The sequence below is a fragment of the Oryx dammah genome, unplaced genomic scaffold (assembly GCF_014754425.2).
Source record: "Oryx dammah isolate SB20612 unplaced genomic scaffold, SCBI_Odam_1.1 HiC_scaffold_16, whole genome shotgun sequence".
NCBI classification, from domain to species: Eukaryota; Metazoa; Chordata; class Mammalia; order Artiodactyla; family Bovidae; genus Oryx; species Oryx dammah.
Genome location: NW_024070200.1, coordinates 20,268,712 through 20,284,192, shown reverse-complemented (window position 1 = coordinate 20,284,192; position 15,481 = coordinate 20,268,712). Strand labels below are relative to the sequence as shown.

Genomic DNA, 15,481 nt, shown 5'->3' with positions numbered 1-15,481 from the left:
TCAGATGGTTAAGAATCTGCCTGCAACGCAGGAGAGCCGGGTTGGATCCCTGGCATGGGAAGTCCCCTATAGAAGGGAATGGCTACCCACTCCGGTATTCTTGCCTGGAAGCTCCATGAACAGAGGAGCCTGGAGGGCTACAGTCCATGGGATCTCAAAGAGGCAGACACAACTGAGTGACTAACATAAAGCCATAATGTTGACTGAGAAAAATATCTCAGAAGGTCAGATAATATATGATTTCATGTATATAACATCCTTGAAATGACAAAATTATAGAACTAGAAAACAGATTAGTGGATGCCGTGAGTTAGGGATGGTAGAGGGAGGAGAGTGGATGTGATTAAAGGGAAGCCTGAGAGAGATCCTTTGGTAATGGAATAGTTCTGTATCTTGAGTGTGGTGGTGGTTTCATAAATCTATTCATGATAAAATCTATCCATGGCAAGAACTATAGACGTAGTAATAATGTGGTTGCTCAGATGGTAAAGTGTCTGTCTACAATGCGGGAGACCTGGGTTGCATCCCTGGGTCAGGAAGATCCACTGGAGAAGGAAATGGCAAACCACTCCAGTACTATTGCCTGGAAAATCCCATGGACAGAGGAGCCTGGTAGGCTACAGTCCATGGGGTTGCAAAGAGTCAGACACGACTGAGCAACTTCATTTTCACTTTCCTTTCCTGTTATTACTTTGAACTATAGTTATGAAAAATGTAAACATTTGGGGAAACTGGGTAAAGGGTATGCAGGAACTTTCTGTATTATTTTTCAGCTCTCTGGGAATCTTTATTTTAAAGTCAACAGTTAAAAAAAAACAAAACCTTCTTATCTGGATACAGTGCATATAAAGTGCAAATATTTTTATGCATATAATTGTTTCAAAATTTGAGCACACCTGTAAGCCAGCATTCAGGTTAAGAAACCATTTTCAATTTATTTTTATTCATCTTATGAATTTAGATAGGAATATCACATCATAAGTAATCAGAGTTAAAATTTTAACAAGATGTCCTGTAATTAACAAACCCATTATAAATTCTCAATAAATATTTAACTGCAACATGAATTTCATCAGTGTTCCTTACCTTGCTCAGTGTTTTATTCTGTAAGAAGTAGAACTTTATTCTGTGAGGATCTCATCCTTGAAGGTCAGGAGTAGAAAAGCAAAAACATCAAAATGCTTTTTGAAGCCTCTTTGAATCACAACAGCTAACATTTGATTGACAAAGCAAGTCACATGGCAGAATTTGGAATCATTGGGCAGGATAGGTATTCTATCTCTTAAGGATAAGGATACAAGGAAAGGTAAATAATAGAGGTCATGAATAGAATCTAAGCAGAGGGATTATATTAATACTATTGTGATGTATTTTCACTTATTATATAACTATTTTTTAAAAATATATTTATGTAATATAATTTTAAAATTTTAAAATTACTTTTGGAAGAAAGGAATATATGGTTTTTCTGTTAAGTTCTTCCTAAGTAATTGCCTTGTTTTCTTTATAGTTGCTCTTATTTACAAAGCTGTGCATAGTAAGCAATCTTGACAAGTTTTTAGAAAGTCTTAAAATATGATCTAACTCCCGCATGTGTGCGTGCTGAGTCACTCAGTCATGTCCGATTATTTGCAACGCCATGGACTGTAACCCACCAGGATCCTCTGTCCATGGAATTTTCTAGGTGAGAATACTGTTGTGGGTTGCCATTTGCTATTCCAGTGGATTTTCCCAACCTAGGGATTGAACCCATATCTTCTGCATCTCTTGCTCCCACATTTAGTAGTTATTAATACATTTTGAGAGATATGCTTATTAAAATGTTCTTATGCTTTTTGTAAACTGTAATTAGTAACTGTGTGTTTCTACGGTACTAGTAACATAATTGAAATAAGAAAAGAAATGCTAAAATTTAAATGATAGCTTTTTGACTGTCAGGGTATGAATCTGCAGGATTCTTGGCTTTTAGTCTTTTAACTGATTCTTGAGAATTATATCTTTAAGTAATTTATAGTACAGGTATTAATCACAGTTATGATTCATCATATGTACATGGTTATATTCATGAATCTAACAAGACAGATAGCAATTGTGTCTAAGTTCATGTAAATATTTTGGTAAAATTTTAAATTAAGAAAGTAAAACCACAGATACTTTAATGAAACAAAGTTTCAGTTTTTATCATTTTTTTCCCACTCTTTGGTATTCTTAATCTCTCAGTGCCCCTCTTGATCTTTCAGCGCTCCAACTTCAGTGTCCTTTTATTCCTCTATGTTGCCTCACAGTTTCTTTTTCCAGGAATAGAGAAGTAGCAGAGAAGAATAAGAATCTTAATTCTCAGCAGATCTTGTGCTACTCGAGAGATATGCATTAATAGTGAATTATATAGTTTTTCCTCCTTGTACTTTTCTGAGCTTTAGCAAAGAGCCGGGAATATGTTTGTATGTATGTATTCCATTTTTTCTTTGGCCAGTGCTTATCTTTAACTGATTTAGATAATTTATTTTATGTAAGGGGTAGCAAAGAGACTTAGCTGCTATTTCTTGGTGGTTTTATCATGAATTAAGTGTGGTCTTCAGTGTTCCATGTTTAAAAACTTGCTTTTTATCTCTCTTTTTTTTAAAGAGCTAATCCGAAGACATATACAGCCAACTTGAAGAGGACAGTTCTAAATTTTACCTTGAGAGAGAAAAGCAGGCTAAACAGATCAGAACAATTGGGAGAGCTTTATCAGAACAGTTTGGAGAATACAGGCATAGATTTTTACATTACTGGCTCTGATCTGTAGACGTTTGTGTAGACCATTGCCCTGCATTACAAACATTCTTTCAGATAAGATGCATTTGATAGAATTATAGTTTGTCTTCAGTTAGGTTCACTTTGATTTCCCTGTTGAGATTTTGGAGTTTTCATAAGCTGAAAAAGTGTACTAAAATCCATAGTGATGCTTTTCTACTCTTAGAGGATGAGATTTACTTTAAAGTTATTTCCAAATTTTGAGGCTCTCACTTTTTTGGGAGTATATATTTCTTGTGGCACTTCAACTTTCTTGTGTAATGATCCTTTTTAAATTCTAATGATTAGCATTTGGTTGCTAACTTACTGGTATATGTAGTTATATAAACTTGAAAAATCTATGTTTAATTTTGCAGTCTTCCTGAAGAGAGTAGATTGAAGAAAGATTAAGATATGGGGACAAATGTAAACAATTTTTGAAAAAATTTGCTTTTAATAAAAATGAGAGATGAGGTGGTAATTGGATGGAGCAATGTTTTTGTTTTTAAAGATAGAAAACATTACATGTTTATTTGCTGATGGGAATAATCTAAGGTCAGAGGAGAAATTGATGATGTATGGGAGAGGGTATAAAAGTACACAAAAAGAGTGGGATCCAGAGGGTAATTAAGAAATTAGATAGTGTTTGAATAACTTTGTAAAAGGAAGGTGGAGCAGCTGGGTACAGATGTAGAGGCTGGGTGAGGGTAAGTGTGTGTATTTAGTTGCATCAAGTTCCTTGATGTGTAAGATCATTAACTTGGGATAGGAGAGAAAGGGAGGGGATTGTCAGAGATTTGGAGGGAGAAAAAGGTACACAGTAGCCATTTAGGACAGTGAAAGAATTTACCTGTCAGTGAAACGTGGTATGATTACAGGGCAATGTTGAGTATCCAGTTGAAGTTTATGATCATAGATTTGAAAGAGACCAGCTAAGAGTCGGACACGACTGAGCGACTTCCCTTTCACTTTTCACTTTCATGCATTGGAGAAGGAAATGGCAACCCACTCCAGTGTTCTTGCCTGGAGAATCCCAGGGGCGGGGGAGCCTGGTGGGCTGCCGTCTATGGGGTCGCACAGAGTCGGACACGGCTGAAGTGACTTAGCAGCAGCAGTCAATACTATAGGCTTCCCAGGTAGCACTAGTGGTAAAGAATCTGCCTGCCAATGCAGGAGATTCAAGGGACATGAGTTCGACCCCTTTGTTAGGAAGATTCCCTGGAGGAAGAAATGGCAACTGATTCCATTTGAAAATCCCGTGGACAGAGGAACATGGGCTACAGTCCATGCAGTTGCATAGAGTTGTATGCGACTAAGCATACAAGTCAATACTATATTTTAATATAGTTTGTAATTATAAAAAATTTAATTTATCATTACATCTACTTTGGGATGCTTACTTTGTGCCATATGTTAAGAGCTTTATATTAATCATTCTAACACTCTTAAATTTATTATTCTGATTTTACAGGTAAAGAAAAAAAAAACAAGAAGTTAAAAAATAGCATAATCCTATCACCTACCAGAATTTACATATTAATATTTGTTTCATATACATATACATATACATATGTGTGTGTGTGTGTATATGTGTAGCTCTGTGTCAAAGAAAGAGAATGGGTAAATAAAACAAATATAAACAGCACACTATATGAGTTGAAGTCTATTCTGTTTCCTTCACAGCAGGTGGACTGTTTACCCTCTGAGCCACCAGGGAAAGTCTTCTGTTTCCTTTCCCAAGGTCAACCTTCTTTCCCAGAGACAATTACTCATCAGTTTAATGTTTGTAAATTTATAGTCTAAATATGATTTTTTTTAAATTTCTATTTTATCAAGTTTTTGTCAGCATGTTCCTGATTTCTTTCCATTTTAATAAAAAATTTATTATTAAATTGCTGTATTTAAGTATATGAATATACCACAATATATTTATCCAGTCTTATCCATTTTCCTCTGATGAACATTCAGGGTGTTTTCAGTGTTTCACCATTACTAACAGTGCTGAAGTTAACACTTGATTTTTGCACATATGTTCTTTAGAGATGAGTCCAAGTTATGAAATTGCTGGGAAGTAAGATACACATAGTTTCAGTTTTAATAGATGTTGCCCTTGGTCTTCAAGAGTGGTTATGTGTGAAGTATTTGAGAGTAGCTGTTTCTTCAATACCTGATATAAAACTTTTAAAAAGTATTTCCAGCCATATGAGTTAAATTTTTTCTCATTTTTCTTTGATTGATTTTTTTACAGTTCCTTCATTATTAGTGAGCTTGAGCCTCTTTTTATGTTTATTGGTCATTTGTATTTACTTCTGTGGATTGCCTGATCCATTTCTCTTTTGCTTAATAGGAATTCTTAGTATCCTTTGGATGCTAATCTTCTATCTTTTATAAATATTTTCTTGGTTTATTGTTATGTATGTTATTGTTATATATAAAAAACCAAAAGTTTTCTATTTTTTTTAAGGGAAGTTAATCCATTTTTATTTTTACTGAATTTTTTTTCTTTAGAACCTGTCAATATCAAAAAGATACTGTTTTCTTCTAAAAATGTAAAATTTTGGTTTTTTAAGTCTTTAATATAGATTTTATTTTGTTTTTAGTGTTTAGTTGAAGAGTTTTTCCCCGCCATGGGTAGACAGTTGTTTTAATACTGTATATTTATCAATTTGAAATATTACTTTTATCTTAAATGTCCATATTTGCATAAGTATGTTTCTTAGACATTTTCTCTGTACCATTGGCCTCTTTATTCCAGAGCCATAATCTATCCATATTGATGGTTTTATCAGCTACTTTCTGGAAGTTTTACTTTCCATTAGTTCCTTAATCATTAAATTAAATTATTTCTTCACATTCTGAGTAAAGATGCTTATTGTACTTGATTAGTGAATAGTATTGAAATTAAAAAAATGCAAACCCTTTATCCATCTGTATAATTCTCTTCTCAACCACATTAATGTTCTTGTTATGTGATAGACCCCCAGTTATTAAAGCTGCTGAAGGAACTATTATAAGCTGAGATTTGTTTTGGAATGAAAAGAGATGAGTAACATTTTTGTTTAAACTAGACATTGTGAATTTTATTGTAATCTTTATTTTATGAAATTGCTTCACGGTGCTCTGCATGGTTCTTCCTCCTTTTTTATTTTTTTTTCCCCCTGATTCTTTTCCTTCTTCCATTCTTTCTTTTTAATCATCCCTTCTCTGAGAAGGGTGGTAGAAAACAAAGGTAAGCAGGCAAAAGAGAAAGGAACCCTTCATGTAATTATTTGTATTTTAGTCTTTCATTGGTCATATGCTTTCCATGTAGTTTTATCTTGATACATTGAGTATATGTGTGTGTTTATGTATGTACTATACATGTATATGTATATTTGAATTTGACTAGAATATCACTGTTTACTTGTTCGTCCTTTCTTATTTTTCTTTCGGGGCAAGCTTTACCTCCTCTGTGGCACTGTTTCTGACTCTTCCAGTCAGAATTAGATAGACCATCTCTCATATTATTTGTATGCCCTTTTATTTAAGACATGATTTGTTTTTGTTTCATCACCATAAGGACACAGATTGTATTAAAACCAACTTTGTATCACTAATGCCTGGCACATAATAAGAGCTGGTAGACTTAAAGAGTGGATTATTTTCCTAGAGGAGGGCAATGTATAGCATATGGTCAGTAAAACAGAATACTTATAGCAAAATCTTGTATTTCTCAGGTTACTGATATTGTGGGGATGTATTTTAGAAGCAAAATGATGATATGGTATCTTGAGACCTGATTTTAAGAAAGAGTTGGAAAGTCTGCCATTTTGTTAATTCCATGTTTAAAGTAGGGAAAACTCAGTTTAGACCTGTGGTTGGTATTGGCCTTTTCTCCCATGGGGCTAATTCAGCTGGTTACAACACCCTGAAAGAGGGAGGAAATGAGCCTTTATGACTCTCTGAATCTTTCTTTCCTAAGTCACATCCCTTGACCCTTGCTGCTGTTGCTGCTGCTAAGTCACTTCAGTCGTGTCCAACTTTGTGCGACCCCATAGACTGCAGCCCACCAGGCTCCTCTGTCCCTGGGATTCTCCAGGCAAGAATACTGGAGAGGGTTGCCATTTCCTTCTACAATGCATGTGTGCATGCTAAGTTGCTTCAGTCGTGTCTGACTCTTCGAGACCCGGTAGATGGCAGCCCACCAGTCTCCTCTGTCCACGGGATTCTCTAGGCGAGAATACTAGAGTGGGTTGCCATTTCCTTCTCCACTTGACCCTCGAGAAATCATTAAATATAATTTTCTTCATTGACTCCAGTTGATGTCAGATGGTATCCTTGGCTTTTTTGTGGGAAAGATGTGTCTGTAAGGTCCCAAGGAACTGAGTCATATAACAAGTATGTATGCAGTTCACATTATATTCACCTAGGAGAGTCATGGAAGGTAGTATGAGACCGTATCTATTAGGATGGGAGAGTGAAACAGGGTAAGAAAAAGTTATCCCCTTTGTCCTCTGCCATATTTTTTTAATAGTATTATTACTTATTAACTTTTGCCAGAATCTGGTTACTTAAGGAAACTTCTGGCCCTTCCCTCCCACCGTAGCAGTGTCTTTAAGAACTTCTACCCCTAATTATTCAGATAGAGGAAGACAAATACTGCAGGACCTCCCTTATATGTGGGCATCTGAAAATGTAGAACACGTAGAAAGAGAGTAGACCAATGGCCACCAGGGGTTGGGGATGGAGAAATAGGCAGATGCTGGTCATATTCTCTTCCATATTTTTGAAGATTGCCAAAAGCATCCTTAATCAAAGTCTACCATCACCTAACAGAGATGAGATAGACTACTTATATTTTTTCAAGAATGATGAGTTACACAAGGACCCATGAATTATTACCATTTTGTCATCATAAATGACAAAGGGGGCTGACTGTAGAAGCACTTGAGTCAGAGTCTGTGCCTAAATTTGTGTCTGCCCAAATGTCCTTAATCTGGGCATTGTGAACCTTCCATTCATCTGTTGAGTCAGAGATCTTTCCCTTTAGTTTTGGAGGGATGCTAAATTCTAAAATGTTGAGGTTACTGAAAATTTGATTACTTGATGACCTCACTGATACTGTTTCTGCTCTGGTGACCATTTCTTTTATCATTATCAGTTCTGTTCTTTCTTAGTATGTTTACAGCATATTCTCTCTTTTCTTTGTTTACTAGTAGATAGCTCCCTGAAGCCTTTTTTTGATTTATTGATGTATCCACTTCCTTCCACTATTATTAAAATTAAAGTTAAATCTATCTATAAATATATATGTAACTAAATTTTGTTCATATATTCTGATGTACATGTAGTAATGGAAACTTTCAAACTCCAAGGTGTCGTCATATTTGTGTTTACTAAAAAGCAAAATTATTGCTTTAAGTAAAGTGTGTGGTTTTCCTAAAATTGTTTACTATCGTCTACCAAGACTATGTGTCAAAGTCTCTTAGAGAGAAAAATTCTATGTTCAATGTATTAAATTTAAGGAAACTTGATTTTTATCTTTAATGAAGATATTTTAAAAACATGTTTTTTAGGCCAGCCATATCCTGATCTAGTTCTTCTTCCACAAAGGCAAGACGGATTTTATTCTAATTCTGGTAGACTTTCTGGACCAGCAGAACTCAGAAGTTTTAATATGCCTTCTTTGGATAAAACAGGTAAGAAATATTCTGTGTGTATGTGTTTTTTAGTAATGATGGCATACTAAAGAACTGGAAGCTGCATAAAGGACTAATATAATTGTGATTTCTCCTTAGCTCTTAAGGCCACAATTTCTTTCCTGAGAACTTCTGGTTTTATGTTTCTTGCTATTTTGTACTCATCCATGGCATCTGCACAGGTGTTGGTGGTTGGTTTGAGCACTATTGCAATGACTTTATTCTGTGTACCTATGGTGGTAATGGAGAAAACAATGGCACCCCACTCCAGTGCTCTTGCCTGGAAAATCCCATGGACGGAGGAGCCTGGTGGGCTGCAGTCCATGGGGTCGCTAAGAGTCAGACACGACTGAGCGACTTCCCTTTCACTTTTCACTTTCATGCATTGGAGAAGGCATTGGCAGCCCACTCCAGTGTTCTTGCCTGGAGAATCCCAGGGACGGGGGAGCCTGGCGGGCTGCCGTCTATGGGGTCGCACAGAGTCGGACACGACTGAAGCGACTTAGTAGCAGCAGCAGCAGCAGCAGCATGGTGGTAAATTTTACTGTGTTCTATGATTAATTTTCTAGTTTTTCCAGTCCACTTTACATAAATCCTGTGTAGTAATCGGAGAAATTAGGCTGTGTGAATGATATGTGAAAATCAGAGAAATAATTTGAGTGCATGCTCTGTTGATGGGTTAATCAGTTACCTTGTTTAAATTTTTCATGCTTAGGTAGATTTAACATTTACTGAGCAACCAACAATATGTCTGGGGCTCATTTTCTTAAACCACCTCAGAGCAACCCATTGAAATTGGGAATTACATACACCCAATGTATTTTAGAAATACATAACAAAAGATTAAAAGTAGAAAATGAAAAATTTATGGGTAAAAGATTTCCTCAGGAAAGGGTATATATTTTAGGAGAGGGAAATATTCAATTTAGCAAGTAATTTTTAAGTTCTTTCACTTGAGAAGGTACACTGCATGACATGGTAGACAATACAATTATAGTAAGGTATAGTTTTTAGTTCTAAGGAGCTAATAATTACTAATAAAAGAGAAAGACAGATATATATGCTTGACTGATACTAGTCAGAATGATAAATCCCATTAGAGAGTAGATTATGTTCACAGAAAGTGAAAATGCCCATATAGTTGAAGGATCAGGGAAAACTCTGTGAAAGAGGTGGCATTTGAGCTGCTTTTAGGGAATTTGAAAATTTAGTTAAAAGGTAAAGGTCTGTGCCAGTAATAATGAAGAGTATAAGCAAAAGTAAAGAAAAGAGCATGAATTATTGATGGGTAATACCTGTAAAACTTGAGATATGAATCCCTTGATCTTATGAGGGTTAAATCAGTTAATGTGTGAGGAAGTATTTTGTAAGCTGAAGAATTTCTATATATATGTAATGTTTTGTTATTGGTTTATCAGTGTATGGTATTTACATGAAGGAAAGTAGTGTGAAATGGTAGAAATACATTAAGTAACACTAGTAAACACCAGTAAACATTTATTGAATGAAATGAATGACCTGATTTCATTTTTGCAATAAACCTGTAAAGTAGATAGTATTGCCCTTATTTTACAGATGAAGAAACCAAGGCTCAAAAAGGTGCTAAAGAGCTCAGGTAGGAAGTGTTAGAGCTAGGATTTGATACCCTGTCTGACTCTAGAGCCATGGTCTTGATCCTTAGGCTTTACTGAAATGAGAGGCTAGTGGATGAGTTTAGTGCCTCGGCCCTGCCATTGATGCACTAAATACCTATAGACTGTTTACCGTTTGACAGGACTGTGGTGGCTGCTGTGTTTCAGTGGTGAATAGGAGGTCAGCATTCCTTATACCTGTGGTCTGTAGGCAGTTGCACTATATAGAGACAAAAGTAACAAGTGCAAAATGTTATGGCAGCTTATGGGCCACGAGCCAGGAACCTAGATGAGAGGTGGTGATGTTTGGAATGTGGGGTCGTCGAGGAAGTCTTTTTGGAGGAAATGATGGGTAAGCTGAGAATTAAAGGAGGAATTAGCTAGGCCAGAATGATGTTTGATAATGTTCTGGGAGGAGAGAATAGCCTGTGTAAAGACACAGGGAGGAGTGCCTTGTAAATATGGCTGCAGCATGGAGTGGAAGTCAGAATATTGAAACAAGTCGTGTAGAAGTAAGCAGCGCATAGTTTTCAAGGCCTTGCAAACCTGTTCAGAAATTTTGGACCGACTTGTGGGATAATGGGAACACGTTAAAGGGTTTTAAATGGAGAATAATCAGATCAGACCTGCATTTTGGAGAAATTATTCTGGTTGTGTTATGGGAAATAGATTAGAGGGGAGCAGTTGAGATTGGAGAGAGGGTAACGTTTTAGAACACTGACAGAAATCTACATGGATGATGGTGGTGACTTAGCTGAGCAGACAGAAAGATGTGAAGAGACACAGAGATAACATAATTGGGAGGACTTCAGATTGAATGGAATGAGGGAGGACGGGGAGTCTCGGCTGATGCTGGCTTCTTGGCTAAGGCATGTGGGCCATTCATTGTTCTGAGACAAGGAGCAAGAAGCAGTATAATGTTTGATGGGAAATATTTTAAGTTAACTTAGAACTTAAATTAGCTGTGCTTGCGATACAGCTGCAAGGCGCTTCAAGCTCGGAAGTCCTCGGAGAAATACCTAGATCTGACTTAAACGTCTGGAAGTACAGTAGTAGTTTACATCAAATTCGAGCTGTAGAATGGGTGAAATTTCTCAAGGAGAGAATGAGAGGAGAGGAGGATGAGGATGGAGCTCTGAAGAGACCACCCCTGAGGGATCGTGGAGCCCACTGAAGAGACTGAGAAGGCACAGCTAGAAAGGAGAGGTAGGGAAGGTGCCCTCCCGGAAGCTGAAGGCTGAGAGGGTTGAAAGAGGGAGTGAATAGTCAACAGTGTGAGAAACTACATTCAATAAGAACTGAAAGTTCTATTTTAATTGAGGGGGAAAAAAAGACGTTTTATCTTGGGGGATGTAATTTCAGTGGAACAGTGTATGCTGCACATAAATTGAGAGACAAAATGGGAGGAATTCTCAATAATATATATAGGAAAACTTTTTTTTTTTAAGAAGAAGAACTTTTGACTGTGAAGGGGAGGGATAGCTGTAAGGGGGTTCTCTTTTTCTATCTAATTTTAAAACAGTAGTTGGGAGAGACTTGCCGATAGGATAGGTCTAGCGGAAAGGGTGGAGGGAGGAAACAGAATGGAAGATTCCAGCAGAAGCTCTTTGAGGCAGGGGACTCTGAGTACAGAATCAGGCTCTTAGATTGTCTAGAAGAATCCTAGGCAGGTGAAAAATGGCCAATAGGACAAAGACGCTAGTGACTGGCTGTTAGCAATGGAGTCTCCAAGATCAGCTAATTAGGGAAGGAAATGAGGAAAGGAGGAAATTGAGAGATCAGAGGACTGGAAGCTTCAGTGATACCCAAGGACAAGTATAGTGAGAGTGATGAAATGAAAAGGCTGGGAGGGGACAGGTAGTTGTGGTCAGAGAGAGGGTTGTTTAAATTTATGTTCTCAGAGCCTGTGCAATTCTTGATGATAAAGCCCAGGCACATTTATTTAGAAACAGTGGCTATTCAATTGCTAGTCTGTGTTATGTGATGGAGGAATAAGGAAGGACAGATGAGAGAGGAGGGAGGAAGAAAGGAAAGGAAGGCAGGAGGAAAAGGAAGTGGGGAGAGGGAGAGGAATGCTGTCTCCTGGAAGCTTCCTTAATGATGCAGCTTGCAGGATTGTCTAGGCACGTGCTTCCTTAATGATGCAGCTTGCAGGATTGTCTAGGCACGTGGTGGGGAAACTACAAACACATGCCTTTACAGAACTCTGTCTGAGTCTGCTGAAAGTTCCATGGACCTCAAGCTGTCCTTGTGGCACTAATATAGGATGCTGGTGTCAAGCTGGCTTGTCTGCCGACAAGGGGAGTAGGGTTATCAATGTCCTTTGTGATCTGAAGTTGTAAGAATGGTGTGATAAACCATGTATTTTTCATGATTTAACTTTTAATTTTAGATGGAGCAGTATCTTCAGAAATGGAATCCAGTAGAAATGAAAGCAAAGATGATCTTGGTGTAAGTATTGAAAGTGGAATTGTATCCATGTATTCAGGATCTTTCTAATCTCTTGGTTTACTAGAATGGTAATTTAGCCAGCATCTGGTTTTTTGATTAAAAGCTGCTGCTTTCTTTTTGACAAATGTACTTCATGCTTTCATTATAGCTATTTCCTTTCCGGATTGTACCCCATGGTGATAAAGTACAATGTACAGACTCAAGGCTTGATTTAGTTTATATAGTTAAACAAGAACTTGAATTCCCTCTTGGACTTTCATTTTAAATCCAGGACTGTTTTAAAGTATTTTTTTGTTCACTGTGCTTACAATCTTGATTTTTGGTCACCTTGAAAATATTAACATAAGCAGGTTTTTTTTAGTATATGCTTAATAAAAGAATGTATATTTTGGTACTCTTGGGCCATTCTTATGTTTTATTTTTAACTGGACAATTGCTTTGTTGGTTAAAGCTGTTTTCTGTTAAGTTAATAAAATATTCATGATAGCTAAAATCCATCTGATGTAGAAAACGGAATCTTTCTCTGGAGCCTTTTATGGTATCATAGACTGCTTTCTGCCTAGGTGCCTAGATGCCGCCTTCTAAGCCTAAATTTATAAGGAAAGCTATTGCAAACTTTGCTATTGCAGTGACTGCCATATGTCAATTTGTTGTAGAATTTAAATGTTCCTGATTCATCTGTTCCCACTGAAAATGAAGCAACTGGACCTGGTTTTGTTCCTCCACCTCGTCCTCTAGTCAGAGTTCCATTGTTTCCAATGGATACAAGGGGTCCTTTCATAAGAAGAGGGCCTCCTTTTCCTCCACCTCCTCCAGGAAGCATATATGGAGCTCCCCGAGATTATTTTCCACCAAGGGATTTCCCTGGCCCACCACCTCCGCCATTCGCAAGTATGCTTTATAAAGCTTTATATATGTCTTACAGAGTAGATCAGACACGTTCATTTTATTTTCTATTCATGTAGTAATACAATGGAGGAAAGTTTTTCTCATCTTCTGTAAGTATAGCATTATTTTTCCAAATTGGAAAGATTGCCAGCCATCAGTAATGAGGTCTCATCTGTAATGAGGCTTCAACTTGATTCATCTTAATAGATGTAGAATTATTTCTGTGTTTCAGTAATCAGGAAAATCATTGGCTTTTTGCAACAGTCTTACGTTAAGACTAAAATTATTTTTTCTTATTAGATAGAAATTGGGTCAATTAGTAAAAATAATTACAGTTTATATTTTTGCATTAAAATGACTGGCTAAAGTATTTAAAAAAATCTTTTAAAATCTTTTTTCATAAGTAGCTCCCATGCAGTCCTACTTATTTAAAACCTAGAATGTGTTTATCATCATGTTTGGACTAATTGTTGAATTTATTAAAATTCCTCATAGCCTCACATTTGAGAAAAGAAATAATTATTGCTTTTATGACTATCTGTTTCCATTTAGAACTACAGGTTTCAGCAGAATAAATACATGGTTAACAAACACTAGGAAAAAGCCTATCATTTGCCTGATAGAGTCATTCCTTTCCTCATTCCTCCTCTTTAAAGCTTAGAGTGAACTAAAATGAATTTATTTGAGGAATTTCAAGACAGTTTTTTATATAACTGTAAATATTTTAGGATACTGTCAAATTAGATTTGGGAATTACTGATCTTAATTTTAAGTCTGGTGAAAATTACATTACATGAAAGCTTTTCTGAGAGTAAGTTACTCTATTTTGAAATAATTCTCCTTTTAAAAAAATGTTAAGATGTTAGATTTTCATAGGACAAAAATCTGCAGCTAAAATGAGTGATGTTCCCCTTAATCACGTGTAGTTGAAGAGCATATGTTTTTCTTAATGTTGTAAAAATTCATTTGTTAAATCAGATAATTATTCTGGTGTCATCTTTTGAAAATAAAGATAAGTACTGAAAGTTATAAGCAAATGATTTATTGGGGCGACAGTGCAGGTGCTGAAAGTTAAAACATGTCTTTTACCAATCTCTTTGAACAGTGAGAAATGTCTATCCACCAAGAGGTTTTCCTCATTATCTTCCCCCGAGAGCTGGATTTTTCCCCCCACCCCCACCTCCTGAAAGTAGAAGTGAGTTCCCATCAGGGCTGATTCCACCTTCAAATGAGCCTACTACTGAGCATCCAGAGCCACCGCAAGAAATTTGACCATATTGTTGGTCTCTCTTCAAAAGTAACTTTGACTTCTCTCTCATTTTCAGTTTAAGTAACTGCTGTTACTTAAGTGATTATACTTTTGCTCAAATTGGAGCTTAATGGAATTATAATTCTCAGGATAGTATTTTGTAAATAAAGATGATTTAAATATGAATCTTATGAGTAAATTATTTCCATTTTATTTTGTTCTAGGTGGTATAATTATTTTAATTTAATTCATCCACTATAACATAAACAATAAAGAGAGTTTTATATATGTAATCTTGCAGTTGGGGATATTTTAAACTCCAAAGGCTGTGTGTCTTTATGCCAAGAACTGTATTTATTATGGTTGCAGACAAATGTGAAAGTAACTTTATGCCTAATTAAATAAATTTTGATTGATTTAAAGACTTGATTGGCATTGATAATAATAAAATCAGCTAGTTTTTTCATAAATATGGCTCCATTAGTTAGTTTTTTTTTTTTTTACTTCTACCAGTGGCTTTGAGGCTAAAAATAATACTTTTTTTGGATCTTTTCCATTCAGGTATCTTAACCAAAACTGTGCCCTTTTCTTATCCATAGGCATGGATGACCCCATGCAAAAAGTTAATACACTTAAAGGTCATATTTTAAAATCATGACATTGTCTAATGGCAAATTTTAGAATTTGGATATTTTTAGTTAATTCACTGAATTCCTGTGCAGCTTCATTTTTTTCTTGTTTTTCTCTTCATTTGTAAGATATTTACTGTTTTTAGTGGGGACTGTTGAGATTTACTCTAAGATAGCTGT

The 15,481-nt window shown here is 36.1% G+C and overlaps 1 protein-coding gene across 17 annotated transcripts in view; it reads left to right on the top strand.

Moving 5' to 3' along the window:
- The window catches only part of MIA2 (MIA SH3 domain ER export factor 2), a 95,173-nt gene extending 80,031 nt beyond the window's left edge, over positions 1–15,142 (top strand). For all 17 annotated transcript variants that reach the window (XM_040256709.1, XM_040256707.1, XM_040256708.1 and 14 more), the window contains 4 exons: positions 8,331–8,453; positions 12,477–12,535; positions 13,192–13,426; positions 14,529–15,142. In XM_040256709.1, the coding sequence (XP_040112643.1) occupies positions 8,331–8,453; positions 12,477–12,535; positions 13,192–13,426; positions 14,529–14,695 (584 nt within the window). In that variant the 3' untranslated portion in view covers positions 14,696–15,142. The remainder of the gene's footprint in view (positions 1–8,330; positions 8,454–12,476; positions 12,536–13,191; positions 13,427–14,528) is intronic.
- The last annotated feature ends 339 nt before the right edge of the window (positions 15,143–15,481 follow it).